This window comes from Lontra canadensis, unplaced genomic scaffold (genome assembly GCF_010015895.1).
Source record: "Lontra canadensis isolate GAN:19392208 unplaced genomic scaffold, GSC_riverotter_1.0 scaffold69, whole genome shotgun sequence".
NCBI classification, from domain to species: domain Eukaryota; kingdom Metazoa; phylum Chordata; class Mammalia; order Carnivora; family Mustelidae; genus Lontra; species Lontra canadensis.
Genome location: NW_022631063.1, coordinates 8,287,515 through 8,304,386, shown reverse-complemented (window position 1 = coordinate 8,304,386; position 16,872 = coordinate 8,287,515). Strand labels below are relative to the sequence as shown.

Here is a 16,872-nt window from a genome sequence, read left to right as displayed (position 1 = left end):
AGATTTTTTTTTTTAGAGTTTATTTATTTATTTGAGAGAGAGAGACCGAGAGCGCACAAGCAGGGGGAGTGGCAGGCAGAGGGAGAGAGGCAGACCCCCCACTGAAAAGGAAGCCTAATGTGGGGCTCAATCCCAGGACCCTGGGATCATGACCTGAGCCAAAGGCAAATGCTTAACTGACTGAGCCACACAGGTGCCCCAGTAGCAGATTTTTTATTGCACGCTTGTTCTAAATTATTTAACATATATCATTGACTTTAATTCCTATAAAGAAGGTACTATCATTATACCCATTTGCAATAGTACCAAAGAAGGTACTATTATTATAGCCATTTTGCAACTGAGGAAACTGAGTCTTCAGGAATTAAGTAGTTTACATGAAATCACATAGGTAGGTATGGTAGAGGTCGTTTAAAAACCCAAGACACACACACACACACACACACACACACACACACACACACACACACAAACTCGAAGCCACATAAGGTTAAGGACCATATTCAGCATCTAGTACAGGGCTGAGCACACTGCAGGAGATCAATAAAGATGTGTTGATTAAATGAATGAACCAAAATGTTAATAGTAGTTATGTATATGGGGTAGGGATAAAGTAGCCCTTTTATTTTCTATCTTACATGGTTTTTATGATGAGTATGTTGGCACAACATTGTTACTGTTCAACAAATATCCATGTGTGTCTCTGTATTTCCCATTCCCCATGCATCTAGTTGTGTTCATGGGACTAATTCTCACCAAGGGCATGTGGGTGGAAATAATATGTCTCCTTCAGTCTGAGGCATGCAAGATAAGGGTCATTGGGAGGCCATCTTTGAGGCTGGTTACAACGGAAACCATGGGTTATCCCACAATGTGGCTGAAACTCAGTTTACCTGTATGATCTTGTACAGCAAATAAAGATAAATATCAGCTTGCTTTGTTTTAAAATTCCCTGAAATTACCTTTTTGTTTATTGTGTAAATACTACCTGCTAGCATGCTGGCCTTCTGAAAACATAAAGTTTGTCTGTCCTGTTCACTCTGGTCTCCCCAGTGCCTAAAACAGTGACTGCCACATGAGAAGAGTCCCTGAACAGTCAAATAAAAGAAAAACTGAATGAATTAAGTCCTCTGGGTATCTGAGCATGGGCAAAGTGATGGAATTTTCCATAGCAGCATCTTAAGAGGGTCCCTTTTCTGGGTTGAGAACTCATTTTAAGGACTCTAGCAGACACAGATGAGGAGGGACTGGAAAGTTGACACCATGTAACCTCTTTTAAAGGAATGTAATTCACAGCTGCCACAGGCAGACTCAGCAGGAGCACAGCTAAAAACTACCACTAGAAGCATTGTGTGATCTACCAGTTTGAATAATGGTTTAGTTACTGTAACACTCACCAAATAACAATAGCTTAAACAAGATGAGTTATTTTCCTCTTATGTAAAAACCCAGCTGGCTGGCAGCCTGGGAAATTTGGGCTGCTCTGCTTTAGGTGATGGTCCTAAGACTCTGATTCCTTTTGTTTGGGTTTTTTTTTGTTGTTGTTGTTGTTTGTTTTTGTTTTCTTGCCATCTTCCAGAGTGTTACCCGCATCCACATGATTGAGCTGGATGTCTCCTTCTATGTCTGCGTTCAAGCCTCAGAAAGGAGAAACAGTGGAAGCATGCAACTTTAAGGATGTTACCCAGAAGTGGTGTATATCACTTGGGTTCACATTCCACTGACAGGAACATAGTCATATGGCTAAAGCTGACTATAAGGTAGGTAAGGAAATGTAGTCTCTAGATGGGCAGCCATATGCCTCCTTAAAAGTTGGGGATTATTGGGGTGCCTGGCTGGCTCATTTGATAGAACATGTGACTCTTAATCTTGGGATCATAAGTTTGAGCCCCATGCTAGGGGTAGAGTTTACTTAAAAACAATCCCAAAGCCTCATTCCAAATGTCTGTTCTCTGTACCAGCCACAGCATTTACACCCAAAAGAGAATAAATCTTTAAAACAAAAACAAAAACAAAAAAACCTTGGGGATTACTATTAGTGAAGGGAAGAAAGGAAAGATAGATACTAGGGGACAATTGGCAGTCTCTCAGCAGTGAGGAAGCATCATGGCTGATGCTGAGGAACAATTTGTCTTAGTTTTTATGATCTGTGTATGTGATTTCATTATTATTATTTTTGACAAGCTATGTCAAAGGTTGTGATAGGCATCCTCAAAAATGCCCCCAATCATTCCTGCCTCCTGGTGTTTAAATCCTTGAATTACTTCTCTTGGATTACTTTCATCAAGTGAATAGAATGTTGATAGGCTGTCAGTTCCATGAGTAAATCACAAAAGATGTACTTTCATTTTTTTAATTTAATTTTACTTTTTTAAAGATTTTATTTATTCATTTGACAGAGAGGTAGAGAGAGAGCACAAGTAAGCAGAGTGACGGGCAGAGGGAGAGAGAGAAGCAGGCTCTCCGCTGAGCAGGGAGCCCGATGCAGGGCTTGATCCCAGGACCCTGGAATCATGACCTGAGCTGAAGGCAGTTGCTTAACCAACTGAGCCACCCAGGCACCCCACAAAAGATGTACTTTCATCTTGCTAGTGGACTCTATTGCCTTCCTCACTTGCATGTTTTGATGAAGCAAATGGCCATGCTGGAGAGACCCATGTATCAAGAAACTGAAGGTGGTCCCCAGGCAACAGCCAGCAAAGAACTGAAGTCTGCGGTCCAACAACCCACAGAGAACGGAATCTGTGCACAATCACTTACGTTTGGAAGCAGATCCTTCACCTGTCAAGCCCTTAGATGAGACCTCTGCCCTGGCCAACACTTTGACTGCAGCCTTATCGGAGACCCTGAGGCAGAGGCTGCAGCTAAGCACTGTCTAGACTCCTGGTGCACAAAATCTGTGAGATAATAAATGTATCTTGTTTTAAGCCTTTAAATTTGTGGTATTTTTTATGCCAAAAAAAAAAAAAAAAAAAAAAAGGTACCTAGGGTGCCTGGATGGCTCAGTTGGTTAGCTTCAGCTTAGGTCATGATTCCATGGTCCAGGGATCAAGCCCCACATTGGGCTCCCTGCTTAGCAGAGAGCCTGCTTCTCCTTCTCCCTCTGCCTGCTGCTTTGCTTACTTGTGCTCTCTCTCTAGCTAGCAAATAAATAAATAAAATCTTTTTTTTCTTTTTAAAGGTAACTAATACATAGAAATCTTTGCCAGGACTGTTGCCAAATGCTCTGAATCTAGTCTTAGTAGCACCAGACACGTTTCTTCTGGGGTATGGTCCTTCTACATCCCTAGGTCCATGAATCCTCCATACCACACACATATACACACAGACACACATGCACACAGACACACGCTACCCTTTTCAATCTGAGAAGCTTTCCTTCTCTGCTCAGCTCTGGCTTCTACCATCCCCTGCCTTTGTGGCTTTTTTTTTTTTAATCTAAATGAGCTTAAATTTTTATAACAATATCCAGAAAGGTTGTGGTAGGGAGAATGCCTTTGAAAGTTGGAGCAATGAGACTTAGGGAAGGCAAGAGAATGACTATTAAGACATTGGGAGGTTAAGATTGTCTCAGAGAAGCCAGTGGTTCCAGGATCCTGAGAAGAGAAGAGGCAGTCAGTTAACAATTTCCTAGGACCATCACCTCACCCCCACCCAAGCAGCTAAAGGCAGAAAGGAACCCTAGTCTGTACCCCTAACACACTTCTTATAGATACTGTTGAGAAGGGATAAAATATTAGTTAAACCTAGGTCATCCTCATTGTACTAACCATACTTATCATACCACATTACATTCAACAACAAAAATATTTATTGAGTATATACTATGTGCAAAGCACTATATCAGGCTCTGGTAAGCAGTAGTGAACCATTTCTGCTCACCTGGTTCTTTTAGATGCTGCCTATTAACTTTCTGCATCCCCTACTAGATTGTAGGCTTCACAAGGGCAAAGACCTTGTATGACTTTTGCATGGCAGATACGCATAGTCTTTGGCATCAGCAAATGTTTAGTAAGTATTTCTGGAATAAATGAACCTGCACGTGAATGGAATAATACAGAGGGAAGACATCAGGGAAGAGGCTAGGATTACAACACGGTAGTTTCACTGGGATGCAAGCTTTATGAGGGCTAGAATTTTTTTCACTACTACATCCTCAATGTCCAAAATAGTACCTGGCACACAAGAGGCATTCCATAAATTTTTGTTGAAGAAGAAATAACTTTCAAAGAGTGTCTGTATTTCTAAAAGTGATCTGAAATATTTATATTACTTTTTTAAGAGCCCTGTGCTGTTAAATAAAATAAAGTCCTTGGAAATAACTGATTTATTCACTAGATATTTACCTATAAACATTATAGTAGAAAAATTCTCTAATCTTATATATAAGACAACCTGGTTGTAAGTTATGATAGGGTATGAGACCAATGGGAATACAGGGAGCCTTGGGCTGCTGACTGTGGCCGGGAGCATTTCTTTTCCTTTGATGGCTTGGTTACCTCATGTGTACAATGATAAGCTTTTGGCTGGTGAACTCTTGAGATCATTTCAATTATAAAACTCAGTAACTCCTTGTTCTTGAATTTTCACCAAAATTTATGAGCCCAGAATGAGAAATGTAGAACATATCTGTTTACTTCAATTTTCCTGACTTCAGTTCAGAATCTAACCAACTTTAGTTAAGAATTTAGCAAACCTAAACCATTTAGTGTCTTCATTCTTACATTTTTACAGGGAAAGGAGCACTTGGCTGGCTCAGTCAGTAGAGCATGTGACTCTTGATCTCAGGGTTATGAGTTTGAGCCCCAAACTGGGGATAGAGTTTACTAAAAATAAAACAACAACAACAACAAACATTTTGACAGGGAAAAGATCTTGACTTCTGTGGCATTTGGCACAGACCTGGGTAAATAAGATAAAGCTTGTAAACCACCTTTCTTTAAGATTCTGGGATGTTTGTGTCTCAGGTCTGAGCACATGAGCTGTTGACTTTTTAAAAAAGTAAAATTAGGTATGGATTTATTACCTGATCACTTGCCATTATCAAAATGTTCAGAACTTGCCCCACCCATTAGAAGTTTTTTGGTCAAGAAGAGTTTCTCTAATGGTGGTCTTCTAACCACCTTCTTAGAGTTCCTGGGGTAATGGTTATATGAAGCTTCCTGGGCCTCATCCCTAGACCAAATCAATCCAAAGGTCTAGGAATGTAGCCCTGGGAATTTGCATTTAAATAAGTATCCCAGGTAATTTTGATGCACGCAAAAAGGGAAAGCCAGTCCTTTGCCAGCTCGGGGCCAAAGGTTCTGCTTGATGCCACTTCCCTGAGTTTTCTTCCACTCTTTGTAATCCCCAACTGTCTCTCCCATTTCTAGGCTGATGGGTTTCTTTGGAGTGTTCTTAATATCTGATGTGTCATAGATAATGACTGTTTCATTGACAAGCAAGCCCTCTGTTTTCTCCTGTTAAATGAGAGGGTCAGGTTGGGTCATTTTAAAAGTCTCCTCCAACTCAACGTGTTAAATTCTATTTCTATGAGTTCTAGTTAGGGAGATTTGCCTGGTTATGGACAGCTCCCTTGATCATTCAGGGTTCTGGGGAACTCCTTGGGGAAATGTCATAGTCAGCATCACCCTAGCTTCTTCTTGTCGGTCACGAAGGTCTTCCTAACGAACCCAAATCCATGATGCTTGTGTTGCTTAGACTTGGAGTTGCTGAGAGATAGCCATTTACTGGGAACAATGATGGAGTTTCCCCATTTATGTTACAAGCTTCTCTGGTACCAGTAATTCCCAGCTTTCTATAATTTGAAAGGTCAGAAATAAACTTTTTCAAAGAAATTTTATAAAATCATAGTCTGGTTTGAGTAACAGCCCTGAGATACACCAGGAGCAAGAAAGACTTCATGGAGCAGAGGGCTGGGCTAATGAGGACTGCAGTGACAGCCAGGGAAAGCAACGACTTTGGGTTTAGATAAATACCTACGTACAGCTGCTGAAGTTTTGGCTCTACAGAGAATCCCTAGAGTTCTGCCTTTCCCTGTCTGTAGTTTTAAAAGCTATTTTGACAGAAAATAAGTTTGAAGCAACCTGGGCTTGAGTTCTGGAAGTGCCCTCACTACGTTTCTGCAGCATGGAGGGTGCACGTGGTTTTCACCCGCAGTGACAAGTTTCTATGTGCCCTAAGATAATTAGTTGTTAATCATCCAATGACACTAAAAACCCAAACTGCTCAGGTAGCTGAGTATTTCTTTTAAGAAAACAGACGTTGCTGAAAGTCACTGTTCCACTTTCCGAGGAAAATTCCACTAACATATAAAATATATCATTGATGATTAAAAAATGTAAGTCTATTTATATTAAATACTATCAAAGGAAAATTGTCTATATAACTATATAATATGCATGGAAGAATCACTCCTGTCTTCTCATGGAGCTAGACGATTCTCAGCTGAGTTTCTTGGTTGGGTGAGGAATTTTAGCCAAGTGGTTTATCTATTCTCCATTTCCCCAGAGTATCTTGTGAGAAATGCTTTTGGCTAGAATTTATTTTCCATAGGTTAATCATATGATTACATATGCAGCTTTCTAAGCCAGTGGTTCTCAAAGTTTGGTGTAGACCAGAATCACCTGGACTTAGAAAAATGCAAATTGCTGGGCCACATTCCCACAGTTTCTGATTTAGTAACTTGGTATCAGGCCCAAGGATTTGCATTGCCAACAAGTTTCCTAGTGATCCTAATGCTGCCGGACTGGGAAAGACGCTGACTTGAACTCTTAGCCCCTTTGTTAAAACCTAGCTGGATTCTGAATGCTGCTGATGCCATTTATGCGTTGTTTTTGAAAGCAGATTACTCATTTATGGCATAAAATATTTTATCATTGTTTTGCCTGAAGTAATTTCTCTTTCCTTTGTGTCTTAATAGAAATTTGGTAGGTTGGCCACCTTGAGCATGAATTAGGCCTTGTATTACATTCATCTTTGTATAAATCTTATCTTTTTTACTATTCTGAACTCCTTGAAAGATTGTGTTCATCTTTGAATACTCACTGTACCTTATCTTGTAGACATCAAATAATTGTTTTTTGTTTGTTTGTTTCTGAGAGGGAGGGAGAGGGAGAGGGGCTGAGGTAGAGGGGGAGAGAGAATCTTAAGCAGTTTCCATGCCAAGCTGGAGCCCATCATAGGACTTGACCTCACAGCCCCGAACATCAAGAGTCAGACGCTTAACTGCTGAGCCACACAGGTGCCCCTCATGTATTCTTTTCTTTTCTTTTTCTTTCTTTCTTTCTTTCTTTCTTTTTTTTTTTTTTTTCTTTTTTTTTTTGCCCCTCATGTATTCTTAATTGTACATATTATCTTAACTGATTTGGACGGTGTGGGGCAAGCACAGTTTCCTTAAACTTAACTAGGCCAAGGTTTGTAAATCTAAATACTTACATCTACTTAATTATTGGAAAGTTACCTATACTTTCGAATTCTGAAATTTTACTGTGAAATTTCTATACACAGAAATAGGACTTGAGAATGTGCATAATAATATAGTACTTACAAAGACTGAGGTGTCCAGAAGTGTTCTCTTCAAAAGCCGATGCTAGGGGCACCAGGGGAGCTCTGTCGGTTAAGCAAGCGTCACACTCTTAATTTTATCTCAGGTCATGACCACGGGGTTGTGAGATCAAGCCCCACCACTCCCCTGCAACAAGCCCAGTGTTGGGGTCTGCCCTCAGGACAGAGTCTACCTGAAATTCTCTCTTCTTCCCCCTCTGCCTCTCCCCTCATTCATGCTCTCTATCAAATAAATAAAATCTTCAAAACAAAACAAAACAAAACAAAGCCAACGCTAAGGTCATGGGACTGACTTCTGATATTACTTGCATAGAAGTTGATTTACCCTAAATCACCTTTGCTTCCCTTTAATATTTAGCTATTTTAGAATAAACTACATCTTCAAAAACTCGATTTCTGAAATCAGATGTCAGAATGCCAGAAATATTCATACTACTGTTGCATTGTAGCCATAATCGAATGTATTTGAATTTTCGGACTTACAGATTTTAGAGTTGAAGCTTTCCAGCTTTGGAAGTGACCATAAAGATCATCCAAGTCCACGTGTCCTCAGTCAAGGCTCTCCTCTTCCCTACAGCCTACTTATACTCACCTTCGGTTTAGAAAAAAAAAAAAAGAAAAGAAAAAGCAACATTCAGCTTCTATGCAATTGCCCTATTTCAACCCCTTTAGAAATAAAGCCTGTTTAAACAGGTAGTCCACTTGTCTGTCATTCCCCAGGGCTGCTTCCCTGTTCCCTACTTCTAGCTCTCCCTGCTTCCAAGGCAAGCGGGGGTAACTACGGCCCCACTGCTTCCAGCTGCTAGCTGCTCAGGGCACACAGGCTTGCCACTGACAAGCCTGAATCCTGACTGATGAAGAGAGGACTTTCTCCTTAGAAAACTTAGCGGCTTCCTACTCCAAGCCCAGGCTCAGTACAAAACCTGTTACCACAGTGACGCTCTCAGCAGTTACTGCAGTACTAGCACAAAATGATATGGACTTCATCAAGGATCACAAAAGAATAAAGGCTTCAAAAGAAAAAGTAGTCTCCCTCAAATATAACAACCTCAGTAAGGAATATAAATATATAAATAGCTAAATGCTTAAGGTCTTAGTTCACATCCTGTTCATTAAAACTTTAGCTCAATAAATCAAGGGCTATGTTTACAGATTTAGGTAATCTATTTCTTTTGTATGCTTTTTACTAATTAAAATCTATTCAACCTGGGATTACTTCAAACCATAACCCACTATCATATTTTACAATTTCACTTTCAATTGCGGTGAAAATATTTTTCCCACTGATGTTCACAAAGCCACGGTAAACATCACACAGGTACTACATAAATAAAACATGAATCTACAAATAGAATTATAAATTTAATTCACTTACATGTAAAATTTAGGCCAAGGCATGTAAATGTCTATTAAAAATACAACAGATTTGAAAGAACTACAGTTTGGAATCCTGTCAAGTTCTACATTATAGGGAGCAGAGTCAGATAATGGGCGTACATACTTTGAGCAAAGGAAGAGAGACACATGACACAAACTGAATTTCCATGCTAGAGATGAACATGGATATATAGAAGACACATGACCTCCACAAGTCAAGAGGCATACAGAATGGAAAAAGAAAACAGAATACGGAATGTAAGAATAAAACTTGCAAAGGCAGAAATAAGAGAAATAAGCATTCATGGTACCTTATGCAGACTTTAGGAAATTGCCACCAAATACTTTTTAAATTAGGACACATTTTCCCCACCATAAGCATAAATAAGGATTCAGCTTTGATATTTGCCTTGTGAATTGGATAAAATTAAGCTGAGGGCCAGATGTTTCCCATCTGTGTCTCAGAATACGCTGCACACAAAATCATTAGAGAGTGCCCGTGTGACCAAATGGTTTAACTTTTTATTAAAAAGTCAGGTAACATGTAGCTGCTACTGCTTTAGACTTTGGGTGATTTTAGTATATTTTTTGATGTTAGAATTTTGACAAGTAATGAAAAAAATTAGATGAATAGTTTTGAGGTAAAAAACAACAACAACAACACTTCCACTTCATAAATAGGCAGCCTGAATCTTCATAACACTGTAACAACTTTTGAAAAGAGAAAGCTGCAGATTTTCCATATATCAAACTAGGAACCTGATTTATTTCCCCTGACTTGAATTCTGGTATTAGGTACACAACTCAAATATATTAGTTAATATAATTTATTATGTGTTGTGCAGAAACCACTGCAGTTCACATGCATGGACTAAATTAAGAATTAAGTGTCAAATACCCCAGTGGGGATTATGCTTCAGTATAATCACTAAAGGCTTGGAAGGAAAAGTATACAGGAAGGGAAGTCATCGAAATGTCAGCATGGAAATATACTGTATCAATCATCACATGCAAATCTACAATTGGTAGTAAACTGTAATAGTAAAATTAAAACTATTGAAAAAGTTGTGATGGCCCATAAGCTGTTTGATTACATCTTTGTTGAACAGTATGACTAATTTGTTATAGTAAGGAACATTGTGTATGCCATTTTACAATGTCCGTAAACCAATTTGAAACACTGTAGATTTTTTCAAAACAATCAAGGGAGAAGCAATTGACACAAAGATCTTTATGCAAAAATGTGTTGAGTCTGAACATCGCTAGAGAAAAATGTATTGTTTATGTATATTGGATACCACATCAATTAGGTTACCACTATGGTGGCCTAATACTGAAATGTGTCCATTTAGTATATTAATCTAAACATAGATTTCATTGCCATCATGCATATTTCTATCTAGATTTTTTCCTTTTTTTTTTTTCCTGGTGCATCAAACTATGCCAATATATATCCATATTTCACAGCTTCTCTTGATTTCCTACTCTTCTAAAGTTCCCCTCCATCATGCAACCAGAGGTAGGTAATGTTTTCTGATAGGACATTAATATTACTTGTTTTGAGTAGCCCTCAGTTTGGGATATTAGCAAACCATCATTCCATCTACTAGAAAAACAAAGCTTGAGAGCTGAATTTGATTTCACAACACAAGATTATTTCCCAGTGAGACATCTTCAATTAACTTCAACTTATCAATATGTAATGCGAAGAGCTAAGGCAAGTAAAAGTGGTTTGTAATTTTAGAGCCCTAAACAGCTTACTAGACATTTACAAGAAGTTGAAGTCATTGCAGCTGCTATCATAACATTCTGTGAAACTCTCATGGCAGAACCCAAATAAATGGGAAACCCTAAAGGTGCAACTTTAAAAGGATTTCTTCAAACTCCACAGTATTAGAAGAGAAACAGTGCAAATCAGGGTGGAAAACTGCCTTTCCTACAATATCATTGTTTCAAGTATGTTTCTGCAAGAAGCATCCTCATCAAAATTAGTTTTTAGATTGGTATATCTTGTTTGATTGACTTACAGCAAAATAACTTAAAACAATATACACAATATGGGTATAAGATTTAAATTCTAACTGAAACTACACTAACACAGTAAATGTAACTGTAACACAATTTACTTCCATTTTATATTTTCTGTATATTATTTTCTGTAACACAATTTATATTTACTTCCATTCATTACCAGAACTATTATAAAATTATAACTATTCAGTTAAAGGTAAATTTGCACAATTTTCCCTTGAGAAAACTATGGTGCATTGTTAACAAGTTCAGGAACAAACAATTCCAAATTACCTAGATAATTACTAACTCAATTTCTCCATGTTTCTAAGTTCTTGATCAAAATGGTTCTTCTATCAATTGAGAGTTAAATTTAAAATAATCATATCGCACTAATCTTAGAATTTTCTAAAATATGATACTTTGTTATATTTTTGCATGTTACTAAAACAGTTGCTTTAAAAATGTTCTTGAGACCATCATGAACATATTTTCTTCAATTAGTTTTTAAAACTTCATTGACTTGGGTGCTAAGGTCTTTAAATAAAGCCTTGAATATAGTTGGTAGATTAAACTTCCTTTTTTTAGTGTTAACAAAACTCTAAATAAAAAATAAATTTTAGTTTACATTTAATGGCAATGTTTCTGAATTTTTCTCAAATTTTATTAAATTTTCTGCTAAGTGTGCTCAATTATATATCACTTATGTATATTATTTTGGTATATTGATTTATTTTAAAATTTTTAAAAAATCTAAATGGTATCGGTTGTAGTTTTATGAAACAAAGCATGTGGCAGCAGTTCCAATGTTAACAGCTTATAAAATCTAATACATTTCTGCTCTGTCAAACTTCTATTTCTGATTTGTTAGCTTATTTTTCAGTATAAACATGAAATGGTTTCCTACACTTGGATAATAATATCGTATCATTGTGGCTTTCTGGCTTCCACTTGGATAATCTGTTCTAAAGTAATTTGCAGTGGCACAAGAAACAGTCTTCCAGCTGTACCAAGTTAGTCAAGAAACTGTACTTTTACTGTGCTTTTTAAGTTTGCAGGATTAACTAAGTAAAAACATAAGAAAGTTATTTTGTCATCAAATGACTGTTCTGCTTTTAAATATCACATATATTGTATTTTTAGATAAATTCTATATATTTTATCTAGTTCTCTTAAGAATCATAAAGATAGACGTACAGGGAAACTTCATCTTCAACACTGTATCTGTTTAGATACTGGATGATCATGGCTGTCAATGACAGCTAGCAGACTCATTCCAAACTGGCCACTTTTCTTTTTCCACCAAGGGCATTCTCTTTTGAATGAATCACTTCAACTTTTCTGAGTAGAAGCCCTGGGGTCTTTGCACTCTACCAGGATTTCTCTTTCCCTACTATCTGCCAGGATAGTAGTCTTGGCTCTGGCTCTGAAGTCTATCCCAGGGCATGGCTCAGATGTCAGTTTCTATAACTCTTCGTAGAAATGATTCTCAAGAATCTTGATTTAGATTAAGATTACACACTTAGATGTATATTAATGTAAAGTAGCAACTTTCCTATTAATATTGCTTGCAAAACTGTCAAACCCTTGAAAACTGAGCAAACCAAAATGCGCTTCCCAGGTAAAGACTTCTGAAGACTCACATTCCAATCTGTTATTAAATAGTTCCAAAATCTCTAATGAGAACAACTGGTTTTAAGGCAAATCTCCAAATGATTCTAACACTCTTTTGCTACCTTGTTCAAGTTAAACTAAAATGCTATTTCTTAGGAATATAAAAGTAATTTCCTCTGTTATGTTGATGTTTGTGTTTTACTTAATTCTGTAAGTCTCAAGTAAAATCCTCCTAGCTCTTAAGAACTTGCCATTCCTGTTGACTTCAAACAAAAGGAAAGATAACAGTTTGTGAAGTCCTATCAATGTATAAATACTTCTGCTACCATGAAAAAAACTATTCAGTTCCACTGAAATCTGCCATTAATGATGCTACCTTGACATATTGGCAAATGTTCTTTAATAATTCTAAATCAGAAGATTAAGATTTCAGTTTCAGGTTTAAAAATGCAAATGTTAGCAAACATCAAGGAGCCAATTGAGTTGAAACACTTGAAAAAAACAACTGTAAACTTTTTTAGAGACAGGTGAGAAACCTAGATAGGAGTATTCCTGGCTCCTCTCTGAGCAAATCTTGGTCTACTTCAATGATAAAAAATAAAATAAAATCCCAAGATACAAAATGAAACTAAACTTCCAGGCCCAGCCAGAAATTCCTAAGTGGCCATTGTGAAGCAAGACTGTTAGGATTTTCACAGCACAATGATTAAGAAGAAAACAAGCCAGACAAGGGGGCTGAGGTGACAGCTTCTTCCCTGGGCAAAGACCAACCTTGAAGGAAGGCCCCCAGTTTCTTTGTACCTCTCCCAAGTCTCATCTATGAACAGATCCTTGGGTCTCCAGTTCCTCTCCAGACACCAGCATAACCCGCTGCCAGGAGGAAGCAAAGCTCTAGTGTGACTTCTGTCCCCACAGAACCACCGAATGGAAAGCCACGGGGAACTTGCCAGATAGAGGAACGTGCATTGTAGGCGCAGCAGGTATCAAACTTTTAAGAGAAGACCGACAGTCTCTGGTCAAGTCCTAAGACCGCAAGATCTATCCTCTTTACCACAAATCTGACCCTGCCCTACTTTCTCTGTCCACGCACCCAACACACTTGCCCAGACCCTTTCAAACCAAGAAACCTCCATACAGGCAGCCTACAGGAACCATCTTCCAGTGAAACCTGACTGCTTTATAAAGCCTCCCGAAAGACGAAAAGATCAAATGAGACTGCCTCAGCCGGGTCTCGAGGTGACCCCGGAGTTAACGTATTTATTTTCACGCTGCAACTGCTGATTGTTTTACAGAGAGACATTTCATGCTGTAGCTCTGCATGGAGCTGAGGACAAAAGTAACATTTTTATTAATGTTATAATTATAATAATTATTCTTTAACAAAGCTACTTAAATAACCTGTACAAAGCCCGGCCGATCCTAGGGAAAAAAACAAGAAACCAAAAAACAAAAACCGAGCACTATTTAAAATCTCCCAAGGTCCTTCTGCTTTAATTCAGCAGTGTTTCCTATATACAAGGCCGGCCCAGTGTGGTTCCCCCAAAATGTAGCTCTCCCAGACGGTGGGAATGGTTCAGAGCTTGAAACCACCCTTGCGTGACGCAGAGCTCCCAACCCTACCTCCCCTGCTTCTCCTGGGCACTGGGTCCCTGTCCGCAGCCGGGGCAGGGAAGCTGGAAGCCTGGCGTCGCTTTGGGAGATGGGCAGCAGGAAGGCGCCAGTGCCTGTTGGGTCCTCCCTCGGCCAGGTGCCCACAGAACCCCGGAACCTCCCCGAAGAGGTGCTCGGACGGGAATCCGAGGCGGGAGAGGCCTTGAGTCGCCCCGGGGTAGGCTCACAGGTCCCGCGGGTCTTCCCGTTTGACCCCGGCCTCAGCAACTTTAAGCTTCTTATTCTGGTGCGTCTTGACGTGCTTAGCAAGGTGGTCGCTGCGCATGAAGCGCTTGCCGCACTCCGGACAGGCGAAGCGCTTCTCGCCGGTGTGAGTCCGCAGGTGCCGCTGCAGCTCGTCCGAGCGCGTGAAGCTCTTGCCGCAGAAGAGCCAGTTGCACACGAAGGGCCGCTCGCCCGTGTGCCAGCGCAGGTGCGCCTTCAGGTGCGACGTCTTGCCGTACACCTTCCCGCAGCCCGGCACGTGGCACACGTGCTGCTTCTTCTTGCCCGGCTCTGCCTCCGGGGCGCCGCCCGCCGCCTGGCAGTTGGGGCAGCGGCAGCGGCGGCACCTCCTGGCCGTGGCCGCCAGGGGGGCCTTGGTCTGCAACAGCGCGGCGATCTGGCTCTGGTACTGCGCAAAGTCCGACGGGCCCAAAACCAGGCCCCGCTGCAGAGCCGCGGCGGCTGCAGCGGCCGCCGCGGCCGCCGAGGCAGGGAAGCGGGGTGCGTGAGGGCCCCCGGCACAGGCGCCGGAGAGGCTGCCCCCCGGAATCCCGGAGGTCCCCGGACCGGTGCCCGCCTGCGGGATACTCCACCAAGGGAGGTCGTCGGGGGCCGGGTTGGGGGACAGCTGACGGCACGTGGGCGGTGGCGGGGGCGGCGGGGGCAGCAAGTTGGAGTAGCCGGGAGGCAGCGCGGCCTGTGCGGGGTAGGGCACGTAGGCAGGCGCGCAGCTGGCGGGCAGGGCCGCCATGCTCGAGGGCAGCATCTTGACGGGTGAGAACTCGTAGGGATACGAGGGGTCGGCTGGGGGTGTGAGCGGCAGCTCGTGCGCCGCCCCGAAGGACGGCTGCAGGTGCGTTTTCTGCGGCGTCAGGCCCAGGCTGGGATGCGGGGGCGGCAGCGCGCCGGGGGAGTGCGCCGGCATGTCTGCGGTCCAAGGGTGAAAGAGCCGGGAGGGCGAGCCCAGCGCGGGGTCGTAGGGCACCTGCAGGAAGTCCGGGGGCGCAGCGGTTCCGGGCTGGCCGATGCGGCTACAGGTGGCGGCTAGCAGCGCCAGGGGCGAGTGCTTGCCCAGGTCCGGGGAGGCGCTGGGGGTGCGGTCCTGCATGGGCGGCGGCGGGGGAGGGCGGAGAAGAGACAAAAGGTTAGCGCTCCAAGCGCGGTCTCCGGGCCGGCCCGCCACCCCCACGCCAGCTATTATAGCGCCGCCCCTCCCCCGTCCCGGTGTCCCTCCCCCGCCACTGCACCCCACGCACGCACCCACCAGTACGGTTAACTTTTGGTGCCTGCGCTACCTGAACGCGGAGCGCTCCTACTCTTCCCGTGAAACTACTTGGTGCAAGGAGACGCAGAGAAAGGCACAGGGTGGGAGGGGAGAGGGATCCGACGGGCCGCTCCCGGCTCCGCGGTCAGAAAGGGTATGGAAACACCCACAGCCCAGCTGCCCATCCGCCCTCCCTCCCATCTTTTAAGCTCTTTCCACGCTACTCTCGTGCTCCTCCTCCGCCACCCCCCAGGCTGAAATTCAGCGGGAGGGCTCAACAGGGTGAGCTCCGACCCTGTTCTTTGCCAGACGCCCAAGTCCGAATAACCCCCGGATCCCCGGGGCCCTCCCCCAAAGGCCACACTCTAGACACCAAGGTTAGGTGCGAAGTTGACATGGGCACCCCTCAGTCTAACTCTAGCGGCATCCACCGAGCAGGCAGGGGTCCCTTTGAGATTCAGGGTGCCCAGAGTACCAGGATCGATCCGGACGCCACCCTTCCCACCTTTCCCTCCCTCCCTCCGAGCCCAGACCTGACCTGGAGGAAGGCCTGCAGAGAGTCGTTCCGGAGGACGGCCACGGCAGCCATAGCTACAGCTTGCGGGCCGCTGGCGGCAGAGCAGGGCGATGCCGAGGCATGGAGACCCGAAGGCGAGGACGAACCGCGGCCCAGCGTCCCTCCCGGGCGCTCTCTCTGCGCTCGGGGGCCCTCCCCGCCAGCGCCCCTCGTCGCACCCCGCTCGCTCGCCCCGCGCGCGGTCTGAGCGCTTCAGGATCACCTCCAAGAATTTGATAAGGACTTTGCTGGGCCGCCAGCCAGTCAGAGGGAAGATTTATGGCTTTGAAGTTTGCCGCTACCCAATCATCAAAGAATAGCGGCTCTTTCAGAAGCGAAAGCAAATCCTTTGAATCCACAAAGCTCCTATGGTGTGTTTGTTGGTCGGGATAAAAGAACTGATTATTAGGGGGGATGGGAAGGGAGGAGATAAAGGCGGGACAATTAATGAAGTAATCACTATGTGGGAAATGTATATACACAAATAATTGGATTTTCCTGATCAAAGGGGGCTTTGCCGCCTGGAGACCCGCGCTTGGGTTGCTGGAGACACTCGATCCTCCCCCCACCCTCCCCCGCAACTCCCTTGCAATTAAAGATTTGCACCGAG

General features: G+C 42.7%; 1 protein-coding gene across 1 annotated transcript; it reads right to left on the bottom strand.

Moving 5' to 3' along the window:
- Positions 1 to 13,740: 13,740 nt before the first annotated feature.
- On the bottom strand, positions 13,741 to 16,335 carry SP5 (Sp5 transcription factor). Its single transcript, XM_032880429.1, has 2 exons — positions 16,245 to 16,335; positions 13,741 to 15,544 (listed from the first exon to the last, which is right to left on the bottom strand). Exons 1-2 carry the CDS (start codon positions 16,293 to 16,295, stop codon positions 14,402 to 14,404), a joined length of 1,194 nt encoding a protein of 397 aa, XP_032736320.1. The 5' UTR covers positions 16,296 to 16,335; the 3' UTR covers positions 13,741 to 14,401.
- Positions 16,336 to 16,872: the final 537 nt, after the last annotated feature.

What these genes read in the sequence shown, in the direction of transcription:
- SP5 (XM_032880429.1), bottom strand. Translation starts at nt 16,295, where the DNA reads ATGGCTGCCGTGGCCGTCCTCCGGAACGACTCTCTGCAGGCCTTCCTC. An exon ending in CTCTGCAGGCCTTCCTCCAG is followed by an intron (nt 15,545 to 16,244) that starts GTCAGGTCTGGG and finishes CCGCCCATGCAG; the next exon opens with GACCGCACCCCCAGCGCCTC.